The sequence below is a fragment of the Haliotis rubra genome, unplaced genomic scaffold, assembly GCF_003918875.1.
Source record: "Haliotis rubra isolate DU_JTF1 unplaced genomic scaffold, ASM391887v1 Scf384, whole genome shotgun sequence".
Lineage (NCBI taxonomy): Eukaryota > Metazoa > Mollusca > Gastropoda > Lepetellida > Haliotidae > Haliotis > Haliotis rubra.
In genome coordinates this window covers 639,501-653,392 of record NW_025767062.1, presented here as the reverse complement: position 1 = coordinate 653,392, position 13,892 = coordinate 639,501, and the positions used below count along the sequence as shown (strand labels likewise).

General features: G+C 40.7%; 1 protein-coding gene across 1 annotated transcript; it reads right to left on the bottom strand.

The window, feature by feature from the left end:
- Positions 1 to 752: 752 nt before the first annotated feature.
- On the bottom strand, positions 753 to 12,406 carry LOC124286471. The gene is made up of 2 exons (XM_046722850.1): positions 11,779 to 12,406; positions 753 to 775 (listed from the first exon to the last, which is right to left on the bottom strand). The coding sequence occupies exons 1-2, from the start codon at positions 12,404 to 12,406 to the stop codon at positions 753 to 755; spliced, it is 651 nt and encodes a 216-aa protein (XP_046578806.1).
- Positions 12,407 to 13,892: the final 1,486 nt, after the last annotated feature.

Sequence of the window (13,892 nt, the reverse complement as noted above, 5' to 3'; positions counted from 1 at the left end):
ACGGTCTGTAAATAATCGCTGGACCAGACAATCCAGTGATCGACATCATGAACACCGATCTATACGATGACATGTGTCAACCAAGTCAGCGAGATCCTGACCACCCGATCCCGTTAGTCGCTTCTTACGACAAGCATGGGTTACTGAAGATGAATTCTAAAACGAATTCTTCGCGAGTCGGAAACCAAGAAAACGAACGCAGCTTTCATTCATTTTCTTAGACTGGCACGTTTCACTTCAGGCGGTCGTCTTTGTGAATGCATGTGTTTAGATTAGCTACAGATAGATAGTACCTAGCAATGCATACACAACGCCGCAGCATATACACAGATGTTCATCGTCAGTACAGAAGTACTGTCTAATTTATAAAATGACAATGGTCTCGCCATTCATTGTTTCTGAATCTCTAATCTCCATCTCTATAACATTTACGTACCAGAAAGAGTGCACACCCACAATAATCATTTAGCGTGACTCAACTATACTACTTGCTGCATGATTGGTTGGATGTTTACATGGTGACATGGCAATGAAACATTGACACAGATATAATGGCACATGACTACAATTATAATGACATTATCTGTCATTTTCGGCAGTTAACAAATACTTTTTCATAATCATAATGAATAGCTTCCAAGGTCGACTGCACTCTGTTTACCTCTGAGGTATGAATCACCAACAAACAGTGATGACACAAGCTCGTGAAAAGTCAAGGTCACCTTGCCCCTTCGGCGAGGTACACAGCTTATTCAATAGCTAGCCAACTGTTTACCTGAAATCAAATAACCACAGGTGCACTTAGTGCAAGTCAAAAGAGGAATTGCATGGGACGTCGTGTTTGTAAGTGGTACGTCCAATCTTGAAATGTCGTCATCACGTCCAAAAACAACCCCTCTTGATATCCCCAACCATGTCCCGAATGCTCACAAGCCGACCAAACAACCCACAAGGGTTGCAGGATGTTTGCCGAACTTCCCGTGACAATTATAACCCCAACGAGAAACTGGTGATGTAATCCGTACTAGGTGTGGAGTTAATAGAGATTATTAACCTCGTGTGTTTCCGTATCTTTAATTGGGAATAAAATTTGTATAATGCGAGCCTTTGGCCTTATACCTAATATATGATATTAATGATTCGGAAACACACGAGGTTAATAATCTCTTTATGATATATAGTATTTATCCGTTTAACTTAAATCTAACCCCTGCCGTCTTCCTTCGTTAATATTAAATTAATATAACCCCGTTCTCATCCTTATTAATATGCGCTGTTTACTCACTGTTCATCTCGCCGTCTATACACCCTTGCGCTGCCATCTGAGCTGTCAAGATTAAAAGGGCGGTGGGGTATCCTAGTGGTTCAAGCGTTGGCTCGTCACGCCGAAGACCCGGGTTCGATTCCCCACATGGGCACAATGTGTTAAGCCCATTTCTGGTGTCCCCCGCCGTGATATTGCTGGAATATTGCTAAAAGCGGCGTAAAACTAAACTCAGTCAGTCAGTCAGTCAGTCAGTCAAGATTAAATCTCGACTCATCAGTGAACAAAGCACCACCCCATTCTTGTCTCCTGCACCAGGCAAGACCTGCCTGTTGGTGACGTTGGAGAAAAATTGCAGGCCGTCGGGGTCGGATGTTGTGCTCCCTCAGTCGGTTCCGTACAGTCCTGGAACTGATTCGGCATAAGCCAGGAATGGTCCGAGCAGCCAAACTGGAAGTGTAATGATGACATATTGGTTGATAACAGACCTATTCTGTATTAATATTGATATAACACGGGAGTTGTGTTTGTATCTGATATGTTGACAACAGAAAGGAAATTTGTATCCTTTGATAAATCTATATAAATTCAGAACTAATTTCCTGACCTTTGAAGGGATCAAACAAGCAATTATTGCACACATGTTAAAGATAACTATTTGAGATTTTACTTTAAACCGACATACTCTTTTAATTTGTCTAAACTAAAATTCAGTGAAAAAGGTAGCAAATATATCTATGATAAAACACTACAAAACAAAACACTACAATAAAACTGGGATAGCGTGAATCTAAATCTCCCACCAAAGGACTGGAAAATATGTAATATTATCCCATGGAAGTGCACATATAGGACTGATCTAAGATGGTTATAATACAGAATTTTCCATAATATAACATACATACACACACGCATGCACGCACGCACGCACGCACGCACGCGCACACGCACACACACACACACACACACACATACATACATACATACATACATACATACATACATACATACATACATACATACATACATACATACATACATACATACATACATACATACATACATACATACATACATACATACATACATACATACATTGTACATACATACATGTATGTCAAGTCAAACTGGCAGTCCCGAATTGATTCGTTAGATGGGTGAGCCGAATATGGTTGTCCTACTGACGTGACGTCACACGTGAACGGCCGGTACGAGCAAATCTCTCATGTTCCCATTATGTTGAAAACAGATCCATAGAGATGAGGTCGTGTTTCGATGAACATCAGAATGTCTGGCAACTTCAGTTTGGGCCATTCCAGCCTCGTGCATACGCACGGCACGGAGACGTTGATTTTCTGTAATTTGTGGGTTGACGTACGCGCAGTTCATATTGAAATTAACGTGTTTTCCCCAACATTCAGAGGCTAGAGAATAATCAACCGGTCTTTAATGTACAATAACAGGTGTGTGAAAATCAGGTGTCAAAAAGCATGCAAAAAAGTGAGGAAGTTCATTGTGCACAAAACGCACATGTCACGCGCGATACATGACATCAAATATAATGCAAAGTGCTTTGCTACATGTTTATTTAGGGTTGTTTTTATATAACTTTACAAATTACTTCTATTTATGCAATATTTATATCAGTCGGATTATTGTTGATTTTCATAATTGTATCTGTACAATGGCTCTTTCTGCCTGCACTGTCGAGGTGACAACAAGCCAACTTGTTTTTTAGGTTTCACCTGGACTGTGCAGTCGGAACTTGCAACTCTGTAAACCAAGACCTTCTTTTTCAATACATATTATTACTGTCCTTTTGTGTTGTGTCATCTTTGAATGGAGCACTTCGCGCAATAGACACACTTGCCCATCCCTTTTCCCGTGAAACGTAATTCTTACGCAACCACAGCAATTACCCAAGTCTTACACGAGTATAGTATTGATATAACTGCGTAGATTTGGACGAGAGACAGATAGAATCGAGACTTCTGTCAAGCTCTTCGTAAGACGTCTTGTGTATGTATTATATTTTAATCGTGATAACATGCTCTACACTCTCAGTGCTTTTAATGGATACGTTAATCTTTACAACAGATGTGTTCAACAGATGCATGCGTACGCTGCAGCTTATTTTTGCTGGTTTATTGACACTAAGCAATAAAAGATTGATATTATCTCAACAGAGTTACCGCTCACATTAAACTGAAAAAATGTAACTTTTGCAAAGTATATTACACGGTCATCAATAACAATGTTAATGGGCATTTAATTCCGAATAGGGGCGGTTGGGTAGCCTCGTGGTTTAAGCGTTGGCTTGTCACGCCGAAGACCCAGGTTTGATTCCCCACATGGGTACAATGTGTGAAGCCCATTTCTGGTGTCCTCCGCCGTGATACTGCTGGAATATTGCTAAAAGCGGCGTTAAGTCATACTCACTCACTAATTCCGAATACAAATAAATGAAAATGTGTTTTGTGCCACAGTCAGTCAAAGACATCAGTGTCAGAATAGAGGACACGGAATCTACCAGGTCGCACACGTACCTGTAGACATTCCTAGTGATGCACAGGCCCCATGTACCTTAGACTCTCGTTAAAACATTTTGTGCGACATTTTACTGTCTCAAGAGAACCATAGTCAATAGGTTTTTCCACCTCAAATGACAATCCATATGAAGACTAATGATCTATATGTCATATCCACCAAGAACACCCACCCATCTTATCACAAACAGTCACTCATGAGTCATTTCATTTTATCAAACTGAAAGGTTGTTGCGTTGGGGTGCCAAGCTACCTTTTGTCATGGTGTCAGTGTGTTAAACACTGAGACGTTTTCATGTGTGTGTTGTGACTGGAAACCAAGACGTGAGTGGGTGAGTATAGTTGTACGCCGCACGTAGCAACATTCCAGCTATATGGCGGCGGTCTGTAAATAATCGCTGGACCAGACAATCCAGTGATCGACATCATGAACACCGATCTATACATTGACATGTGTCAACCAGGTCAGCGAGAGCCTGACCACCCGGTCCCGTTAGTCGCTTCTTACGACAAGCATGGGTTACTGAAGATGAATTCTAAACCGAATTCTTCGCGGGTCGGAAACCAATAAAACGAACGCAGTTTTCATTCATTTTCTTAGACTGGCACGTTTCACTTCAGGCGGTCGTCTTTGTGAATGCACGTGTTTAGATTAGCTACAGATAGATAGTACCTAGCAATGCATACACAACGCCGCAGCATATACACAGATGCTCATCGTCCGTTAACAGTGGACTATTTCCGAATGAGTGAGTGAGTGAGGTAAAATTTATCGTCACATCGGCAACTATTTCCGAATGAAATGACCCAACCTCAAAATACTCGATGCTAAATCCAAGCTTACCGAACGGACGACATTTACGTTTTGGGGCGGTGGGGTAGCCTAGTGGTTACAGCGTTCGCTCGTCACGCTGAAGATCCTGGTTCGATTCCCCACATGGGTACAATGTGTGAAGCCCATTTCTGGTGTCCCCCGCCGTGATATTGCTGGAATATTGCTAAAAGCGACAAGAACTCACTCACTCACCCATTTACGTTTTACTGTGATATACATGTACTCGTAGGTTATATTTTCTGTGCGCCTCTATGCTGCAATAGGCTAACCTTGACTCGTAGGTTATATTTTCTGTGCGCCTCTATGCTGCAATAGGCTAACCTTGCTTACTTTATGAACAATTACATTTAATGCAGCAAGAACGTTTGCAAACCATGTAATACTAATACGTCATTTTCTCTAATCTTTCAGTCTGATTCGAAAGTGATTTATATACCAACACATTTTCTATCTTATTTTAAACCCCATATAGCAGCATTATGTGAACAGGCCTTTCGACCTATTTCTAAGCCTACCAAACGCTTCCCTTTTTTAATTATCATTTCTAAGTATGTGGGTGTGAGCGTTTTGAGAGGTATGAAGAATGAGGACAATGCAAATTAAAGAAACCCTAGGGGGAATGTTTATGACACTTTTCTTTTTATTCTTAAAACTAAACCGTTGGGAATAGGATCGTCACAATAGTCTCGGTTCACAGAAGTACTGTCTTGTTTTATAAATAGACAATGGTTTCGCCATTCATTGTTTCCCGCCTCTGAATTTCTAATCTCCATCTCTATAATATTTACGTACCAGAAAGAGTGCACACCCACAATAATCATTTAGCGTGACTCAACTATACTACTTGCTGCATGATTGGTTGGATGTTTACATGGTGACATGGCAATGAAACATTGACACAGATATAATGGCACATGACTACAATTATAATGACATTATCTGTCATTTAAGGCAGTTAACAAATACTTTTTCATAATCATAATGAATAGCTTCCAAGGTCGACTGCACTCTATTTACCTCTGAGGTATGAATCACTAACAAACAGTGATGACACAAGCTCGTGAAAAGTCAAGGTCACCTTGCCGCTTCGGCGAGGTACACAGCTTATTCAATAGCAAGCCAACTGTTTACCTGAAATCGAATAACCACAGGTGCACTTAGTGCAAGTCAAAAGAGGAATTGCATGGGACGTCGTGTTTGTAAGTGGTACGTCCAATCTGGAAATGTCGTCATCACGTCCAAAAACAACCCCTCTTGAAATCCCCAACCAGGTCCCGAATGCTCACAAGCCGACCAAACAACCAACAAGGGTTGCAGGATGTTTGCCGAACTTCCCGTGACAATTATAACCCCAACGAGAAACTGGTGATGTAATCCGTACTAGGTGTGGAGTTAACAGAGATTATTAACCTCGTGTGTTTCCTTATCTTAAATTGGGAATAAAATTTGTATTATGCGAGCCTTTGGCCTTATACCTAATATATGATATTAATGATTCGGAAACACACGAGGTTAATAATCTCTTTATGGTATATAGTATTTATCCGTTTAACTTAAATCTAACCCCTGCCGTCTTCCTTCGTCAATATTAAATTAATATAACCCCGTTCTCATCCTTATTAATATGCGCTGATTACTCACTGTTCATCTCGCCGTCTATACACCCTTGCGCTGCCATCTGAGCTGTCAAGATTAAAAGGGCGGTGGGGTAGCCTAGTGGTTAAAGCGTTGGCTCGTCACGCCGAAGACCCGGGTTCGATTCCCCACATGGGCACAATGTGTGAAGCCCATTTCTGGTGTCCCCCGCCGTGATATTGCTGGAATATTACTAAAAGCGGCGTAAAACTAAACTCAGTCAGTCACTCAGTCAGTCAGTCAGTCAAGATTAAATCTCGACTCATCAGTGAACAAAGCACCATCCCATTCTTGTCTCCTGCACCAGGCAAGACGTGCCTGTTGGTGACGTTGGAGAAAAATTGCAGGCCGTCGGGGCCGGATGTTGTGCTCCCTCAGTCGGTTCCGTACAGTCCTGGAACTGATTGGACATGAGCCAGGAATGGTCCGAGCAGCCAAACTGGAAGTGTATTGATGACATATTGGTTGATAAGAGACCTATTCTGTATTAATATTGATATAACACGGGAGTTGTGTTTGTATCTGATATGTTGACAACAGAAAGGAAATTTGTATCCTTTAATAAATCTATATAAATGCAGAACTAATTTCCGGACCTTTGAAGGGGTCAAACAAGCAATTATTGCACACATGTTAAAGATAAATATTTGAGATTTTACTTTAAACCGACATACTCTTTTAATTTGTCTAAACTAAAATTCAGTGAAAAAGGTAGCAAATATATCTATGATAAAACACTACAAAACAAAACACTACAATAAAACTGGGATAGCGTGAATCTAAATCTCCCACCAAAGGACTGGAAAATATTTAATATTATCCCATGGAAGTGCACATATAGGACTGATCTAAGATGGTTATTATACAGAATTTTCCATAATATTACACACATACACACACGCATGCACGCACGCACGCACGCACGCACACACACACACACACACATATATACATACATACATACACACATGTGTGTATACATACATACATACATACATACATACATACATACATACATACATACATACATACATACATACATACATACATACATACATACATACATACATACATACATACATACATACATACATACATGTATGTCAAGTCAAACTGGCAGTCCCGAATTGATTCGTTAGATTGGTGAGCCGAATATGGTTGTCCTACTGACGTGACGTCACACGTGAACGGCCGGTACGAGCAAATCTCTCATGTTCCCATTATGTTGAAAACAGATCCATAGAGATGAGGTCGTGTTTCGATGAACATCAGAATGTCTGGCAACTTCATTTTGGGCCATTCCAGCCTCGTGCATACGCACTGCACTCAGACGTTGATTTTCTGTAATTTGTGGGTTGACGTACGCGCAGTTCATATTGACATTAACGTGTTTTCCCCAACATTCAGAGGCTAGAGAATAATCAACCGGTCTTCAATGTACAATAACAGGTGTGTGAAAATCAGGTGTCAAAAAGCATGCAAAAAGTGAGGAAGTTCATTATGCACAAAACGCACATGTCACGCGCGATACATGACATCAAATATAATGCAAAGTGCTTTGCTACATGTTTATTTAGGGTTATTTTTATATAACTTTACAAATTACTTCTATTTATGCAATTTTATGTTTTGCACAGTTACCGTTTTCCATTAGTGTATGTTGTATCTCGAGCTGTTTTCTATTTTACTGTTCGAGATTGACGATATATATCTATAACTTGCTTAAACAGTTTAACTGGGCAATCCATACGATTCCAAATTCATGTGTGAACAATATAGTACATACAGCCGTTGCATAGGTTTCATATCCACAATGTATAAGCATAATGTTTTATCATACCATTCTGTGGGATACTATTACTGTGCATTTCGTTTAAGATTTGCACAGTGACAACCTGCATTCATATATATTAGATATCGGCCGCATGTCCATATACAAAAAAATCGGTGTCTCAGAAATTGATTGCAAGCGGATAGGTGAACAGTTTCAGTCTTCTATATCAGTTTATTCCCCACACCTCAGAACCATATAAGGGCGGTGGGGTAGCCTAGTGGTTAAAGCGTTGGCTCGTCACGCCGAAGACCCGGGTTCGAATCCCCACATGGGTACAATGTGTGAAGCCCATTTCTGGTGTCCCCCGCCGTGATGTTGCTGGAATATTGCTAAAAGCGGCGTAAAATCAAACTCAGTCAGTCAGTCAGTCAGAACCATATAATAAAATGGGCTGTATTTGTGTGTCGAATATCTTAGTTCCAGAAACTCTGATGGATCAACAATACCTAGTTTATACAAATGACGGATGGTTTTCTATTGATGCAGGTGTGCCTCCTTATAACATACCTTTAATTCAGTTTAACTGTACATGTAGTTGTGAAAATTACTCCCTTATATCTATATGAATCAAATTCTAAGACCTTTTTACCTTTATAGAGCAGGTTTTCGTTTGTCCAAAGACGCCCACTTCTTCTAAATACCTTCTAACATTTGTCTTGGCTAGATTTACAGTTAGACTCCATGCATGGAGATGCCACATCATATACAAGTATAATATCATCCTCAAACATCAACAACAATATCTCTGGAAAAACCTTTTAACTGACTTGAATATTCCGTTATATTTCACAAAACACAATGTCTTACTTGGAATTAGAGGAAAAAATAATAGTCCAATTAATGCTATAACACTTGTTGTAAAGCAAGTTATCTTTAGACACAGCAGAAATTCAACTGTACCCTTTATCAGTCATGTGAAAAGGGAGATAATTAAGAATTATGACATTACAAGATATGTTTATTCTTCCTCTTATGGTGTTGACAAACTTTTCTCCTTTTGGTCATCTCTACATACACTTTTCCAGCACTATACGGAGAGGGATGAATGATTTTGTCTGTCATCCTTATTTCATATAGATACAAATTGAATGCATATCCACCTGTACATTCATACGTATCTACATACATACACACATATACGTACCCGTACATACATACATACATACATACATACATACATACATACATACATACATACATACATACATACATACATACATACATACATACATACATACATACATACACATACGTACATACATATACATACGTACGTATGTACATACATACACACACACACACACATACATACATACATACACACACACACACACACACACACACACACACACACACACACACACACACATACATACATACATACATACATACATACATACATACATACATACATACATACATACATACATACATACATACATACATACATACATACATACCCATACCGTGGTTAGAGCGTCCGCCCGGAGAGCGGAAGGTCTCGGGTTCGATCCCCGACCGCGTCATACCAAAAGACGTTAAAATATGGTACTTGTTGGTCCCTGCCTGGCGCTCGCCATTAATGGGTACAACAAGGACTGGTCGGCTCGGAGTCAGTATAATGTGTCTGAGTGGGGTATTCATGCTTCACTGCGGCATGGTATCTCGGTGAGCTAGCACCATAAAACCAGCTTAAGTCTGGGCTTGTACAAGCAACCGCACATACACATACACACGCATGCACGTCGTCATATGAGCGAAATATTCTCAAGCACGACGTTAAACCCAATTTCAACTCACCTCACCCCATACCCATACATATACATATGGCATCATGGTATCTGATGCCATTTGCTGATTTTTTTATAGAAATATCATTGATTGCTTTTGTAATCTTGTATATCAACACAATTGTACCTATCAATGTCATACGTTGACCACATGTACTGTACCTATAAACAAGTAAAAAAGTGGTAAACTTGAACAAAAATACAACAATATCTCAGTTACATCAGCGAATAAGCGAACCTCCTTTTTTAAATTGTATCTAAAATAGAGAGAGAGAATTCATTGAGAATGAATGGGAATAACAGAGGGCTTAATATACAACCTTGTTTAAACCACCAGGGAATATATTCACAACATTCACTATCTTTGCATCTCACACGTTTTCACTTGTAATATTTTCCTGTTTACACCTGCTTACCAACAATTCAGACCTTAACACGGCTAACAGAGTTAAATGCCTTTCTAAAATCAACAAAAGCAAGATCGGTTTTTTCGTCCTTGATACGCATTTTTGTACAATTGCACTTTAAAGAAAAAAACATTAAGCAATGTGGAATATCCCTGTCGAAAGCACGCTTGGGTTTCTGACACTTTCAGAACTTTTTAACATTTCAGTGATAATATCGTCATATCCAGGAGATTTGGCATTCTTTAAGGGCTTAACTGCTGCTTGAATCTCTTGATCCGTCGGTAGTTTTTGTTTTGCATGCGTTTTTCTTGCTTTCAAGAAGACCGTGAAAAAAAGGTATAAAACGTGCCCTTTAAAAGTCTGGCTCTAAACCTTGAATCATTGTCACCCAAATCGTTGTTTAGACGTCGATGGGTCCGAAAAACACAAATTTGGAAGAATATGCTTGCATTTCTCTATGTCACGGCTAAATGAAAATGAAAGAAGGCGAACCATTAGAAGGCTTTAAACCGGAACACCCCAGCGCAACGTTGCACACCAGTTTAACGTGCACAGGAACAACATATGTCGCTTGTGGAGTCGTTATCAACAAAACGCCGTCGTTGCAGACCGTCTCCGAAGTGGATGTCCACCTGTAACCACGCCACACAAGGATCGTTGGATTCGAACCAACCAGATTACAACCAGCTACACTGACAGCCTGAACAACTCCTGGTGCCAAAGATCATTCGCCGGCGCACATTCTGGCCGCACACGGCATACGTGCTGGACGTCCTTCCAGACGACACATTTTGGTATTAAGTCTGTATTTAAATATCTGTACTACGTTATCAGCATTTAAGCTTTGCTGTCTGGGGTTATTGCTAGGCGAAAAAAAGTTTAAACGCAGACTCAATAACAGCCAACAAGAAATTTATGACACATAAATAACCAGAATCAGAATAACTACAAAGCATTATTGTTGTGATTCTTCCCCTTCCATATCACCAAGTGATCTACCTTTAACCCTTATCCCACCACGTGGGTCATTTGAGGCCCGAAGTACACTTTGATGGTATGCCAAAACATCATTTCTTTATATAAATGTTCAGTATTCAATGTATTCCTGAAAAAGTTTCAATTTAATTATTTTGAAATAATTACCATTAATTTTAAAAAGCAAATATTATTGCATTAACTGCTTTGCAGGGCCTCTGTGGCCCGATCACCCCCGTCAGCTTCCAGTCAACGCCACTTGAATAAGATTCCTTATGAATGCATTGCATAGTAACTGCCTGTCAAAGATGAATCGTCGAATAGGTTTGAGAAGAGGAACACTTTTTTATAAATAGACAAACTCTTTACTGCAGTGGATGCGACGTTTCTGTGTAGACCCTAACCCCGTTATCAGGCAAATGATACACAACATATGAACAAGGAGAAATATATACATGAAGGGTATTTGGGTTTGTATGTACGAGTCCCCACATTTGCATTGAATGTAGTAGACAACGTCTGAAGGGCCTCTCTGGAACACAGCATCTATGTTGGCTTGCTTCATTAGTAATCTGCAGATATGGTGGCTGGTTGTATCCACATATGGTAAACTGGTGATGAACGGGGATGATTGTTGACGTGGTGGTTTGTCTTTTGGGTTGAGGGTGGTCTTGATGGTTCTGTTGACTAGATTAGCTGGGTACTGATTAAGGTTTATGAAGACATGGCGAAGGTGTTCTAACTCGACTTCAAGGCCTTGGTTTGTGGAGCTGATGTTCTTTGCTCTTCTGGCTAGGGTGGCGATTATACCTCTCTTGACTTGCAGTGGGTGATTAGATGAGAAGTGAAGATATTGGTCTGTGCGGGTTGGTTTCCTGTACACACTTGTTTGGAGTTTGTTGTTGTCTTTTTCTCCTTGGACGTCGAATTTCATGCGTAGATGTTGGGCATTAAGGTGTTTGAGAAGGCAGATGGGATCATCGGTGGGGTTGATTATGACAAATGTGTCGTCTTCTTTCCGGAACCAGCATATTGGTGTGACGGGTAAGTTGAGGAGGGTCTTGTCTTCGGGTTCTGTCATGTAGATCTTGGTGATGATGGGGGAGAGAGGTGATCCCATAGGTAGACAATGGGTTTGTTGGTAGATTTTATCAGATCGGGTGAAGTATGTTGAACTTATACAGGAATGGATGAGGCGGATGATGCTTTCTACTGTGAGATGGGTGTTTAGGTTTAGCGCGGATGTCTTCAACTTTTCTTCTAATGATGGCTAGGGCTACGTCTATTGGTGAATAGATCAACCACATCATAACTCATTATTTTGCCTGGCTGGGTGATGGTGCTGATCTTGTTGCAGAATTCGTTGGAGTCCGAAATAAAGGATTTAGCTAATTTACCTAGAGGGGCGAGAAGGCGGTCGAGATGCTTGGTGGTATTGTAATGGACCGTGTTTTTGGAACAGACTAGGAAACGGGCTTTGATGGGGTCTTTGTGGACCTTGATGGTGGCTCGGGCGTAGGGTGGTCTAGGATGGGGAACTGTGAGCTGCTTGTGTAGAGTCAGACCTATCTCGTTTTGTCCCTAAGTTCTTACAGGAGGGTTTTGTGGTCTCGTTGAAGCAAGGTGGTGGGGTCTTTCTGTGTCGTCTACTTTCCGGAAACAGCATATTGGTGTGACGGGTCAGGTGAGGAGGGCCTTGTCTTCGAGTTCTGTCATGTAGATCTCGCTGATGATGGGGAAGAGATGTGATCCCATAGGTAGGCCATGGGATAAGAGAACTCTTAGAGGCAATCAACATCAAACGGCTCAACCCGACACTCAACAGAGATCAACGTTATTACATCCCTTCAGCTTACGATGAACTAATCAAGAATAACCCACCATTTGTCTACTGGCTTCAATCTTTTCTTATCACAACAAGCCTCATGTCAACACACATCAACCTCTTCTGTTGTATAAACCCAAATACCCGTCATGTATATATTTCTCCTTGTGCAGATGCTGTGTATCATTTGCTAGATAACGGTGCTAGGATCTACACCGAAACGTCACATCCACTGCAATAAAGAAGTTGTGTTTCTCTTCATCATACCAGCTTCTAAATGCCACTTAAGGAAGTTTGAGAAGCAATTTCGCGATGTTTTGCTCCAGCTTGCTGCTGCAGATGATGATGGTAGTGGTGCTGATGCAGTACCTTCTGACAGTGGATCAGATTCTGAGTTCGAACCTCCCTTTGAAGAAAGTGTTGGTGACAGCAGTGACTGTTCTAATAGTGAAGAAGAACGTAATATCCTGTCAGGTCCTTTGATATAAATCAAAAGGGGGTGACCGGGCCTCACAGGCCCACTTGGCGGTAATGGATATGAAGAAAGCTTGGTGGGATAAGGGTTAAATATATTCAAAATTAGACCCGTGAAGATCTGGGTTAGAATTGGTCTTCAGTAACCCATGCTTGTCGTAAGAGGCGACTAACGGGTTCGGGTGGTCAGGCGTAGATTGATGCTCATGATGTTGATCACTGGATTGTCTGGTCCACACTCGATTATTTACATACCGCCGCCATATAGCTGGAATATTGCTGGGTGTGGCGTAAAACTAAACTCACT

Bases quoted from the DNA above. Each gene is read 5' to 3' on its own strand.
- LOC124286471 (XM_046722850.1), bottom strand. From the start codon at position 12,406: ATGGGATCACCTCTCTCCCCCATCATCACCAAGATCTACATGACAGAA. The intron at 776-11,778 runs GTGGGGACTCGT...ATTTGATTTCAG, and splicing joins CTACTACATTCAATGCAAAT to GTAAACAGTTGGCTAGCTAT.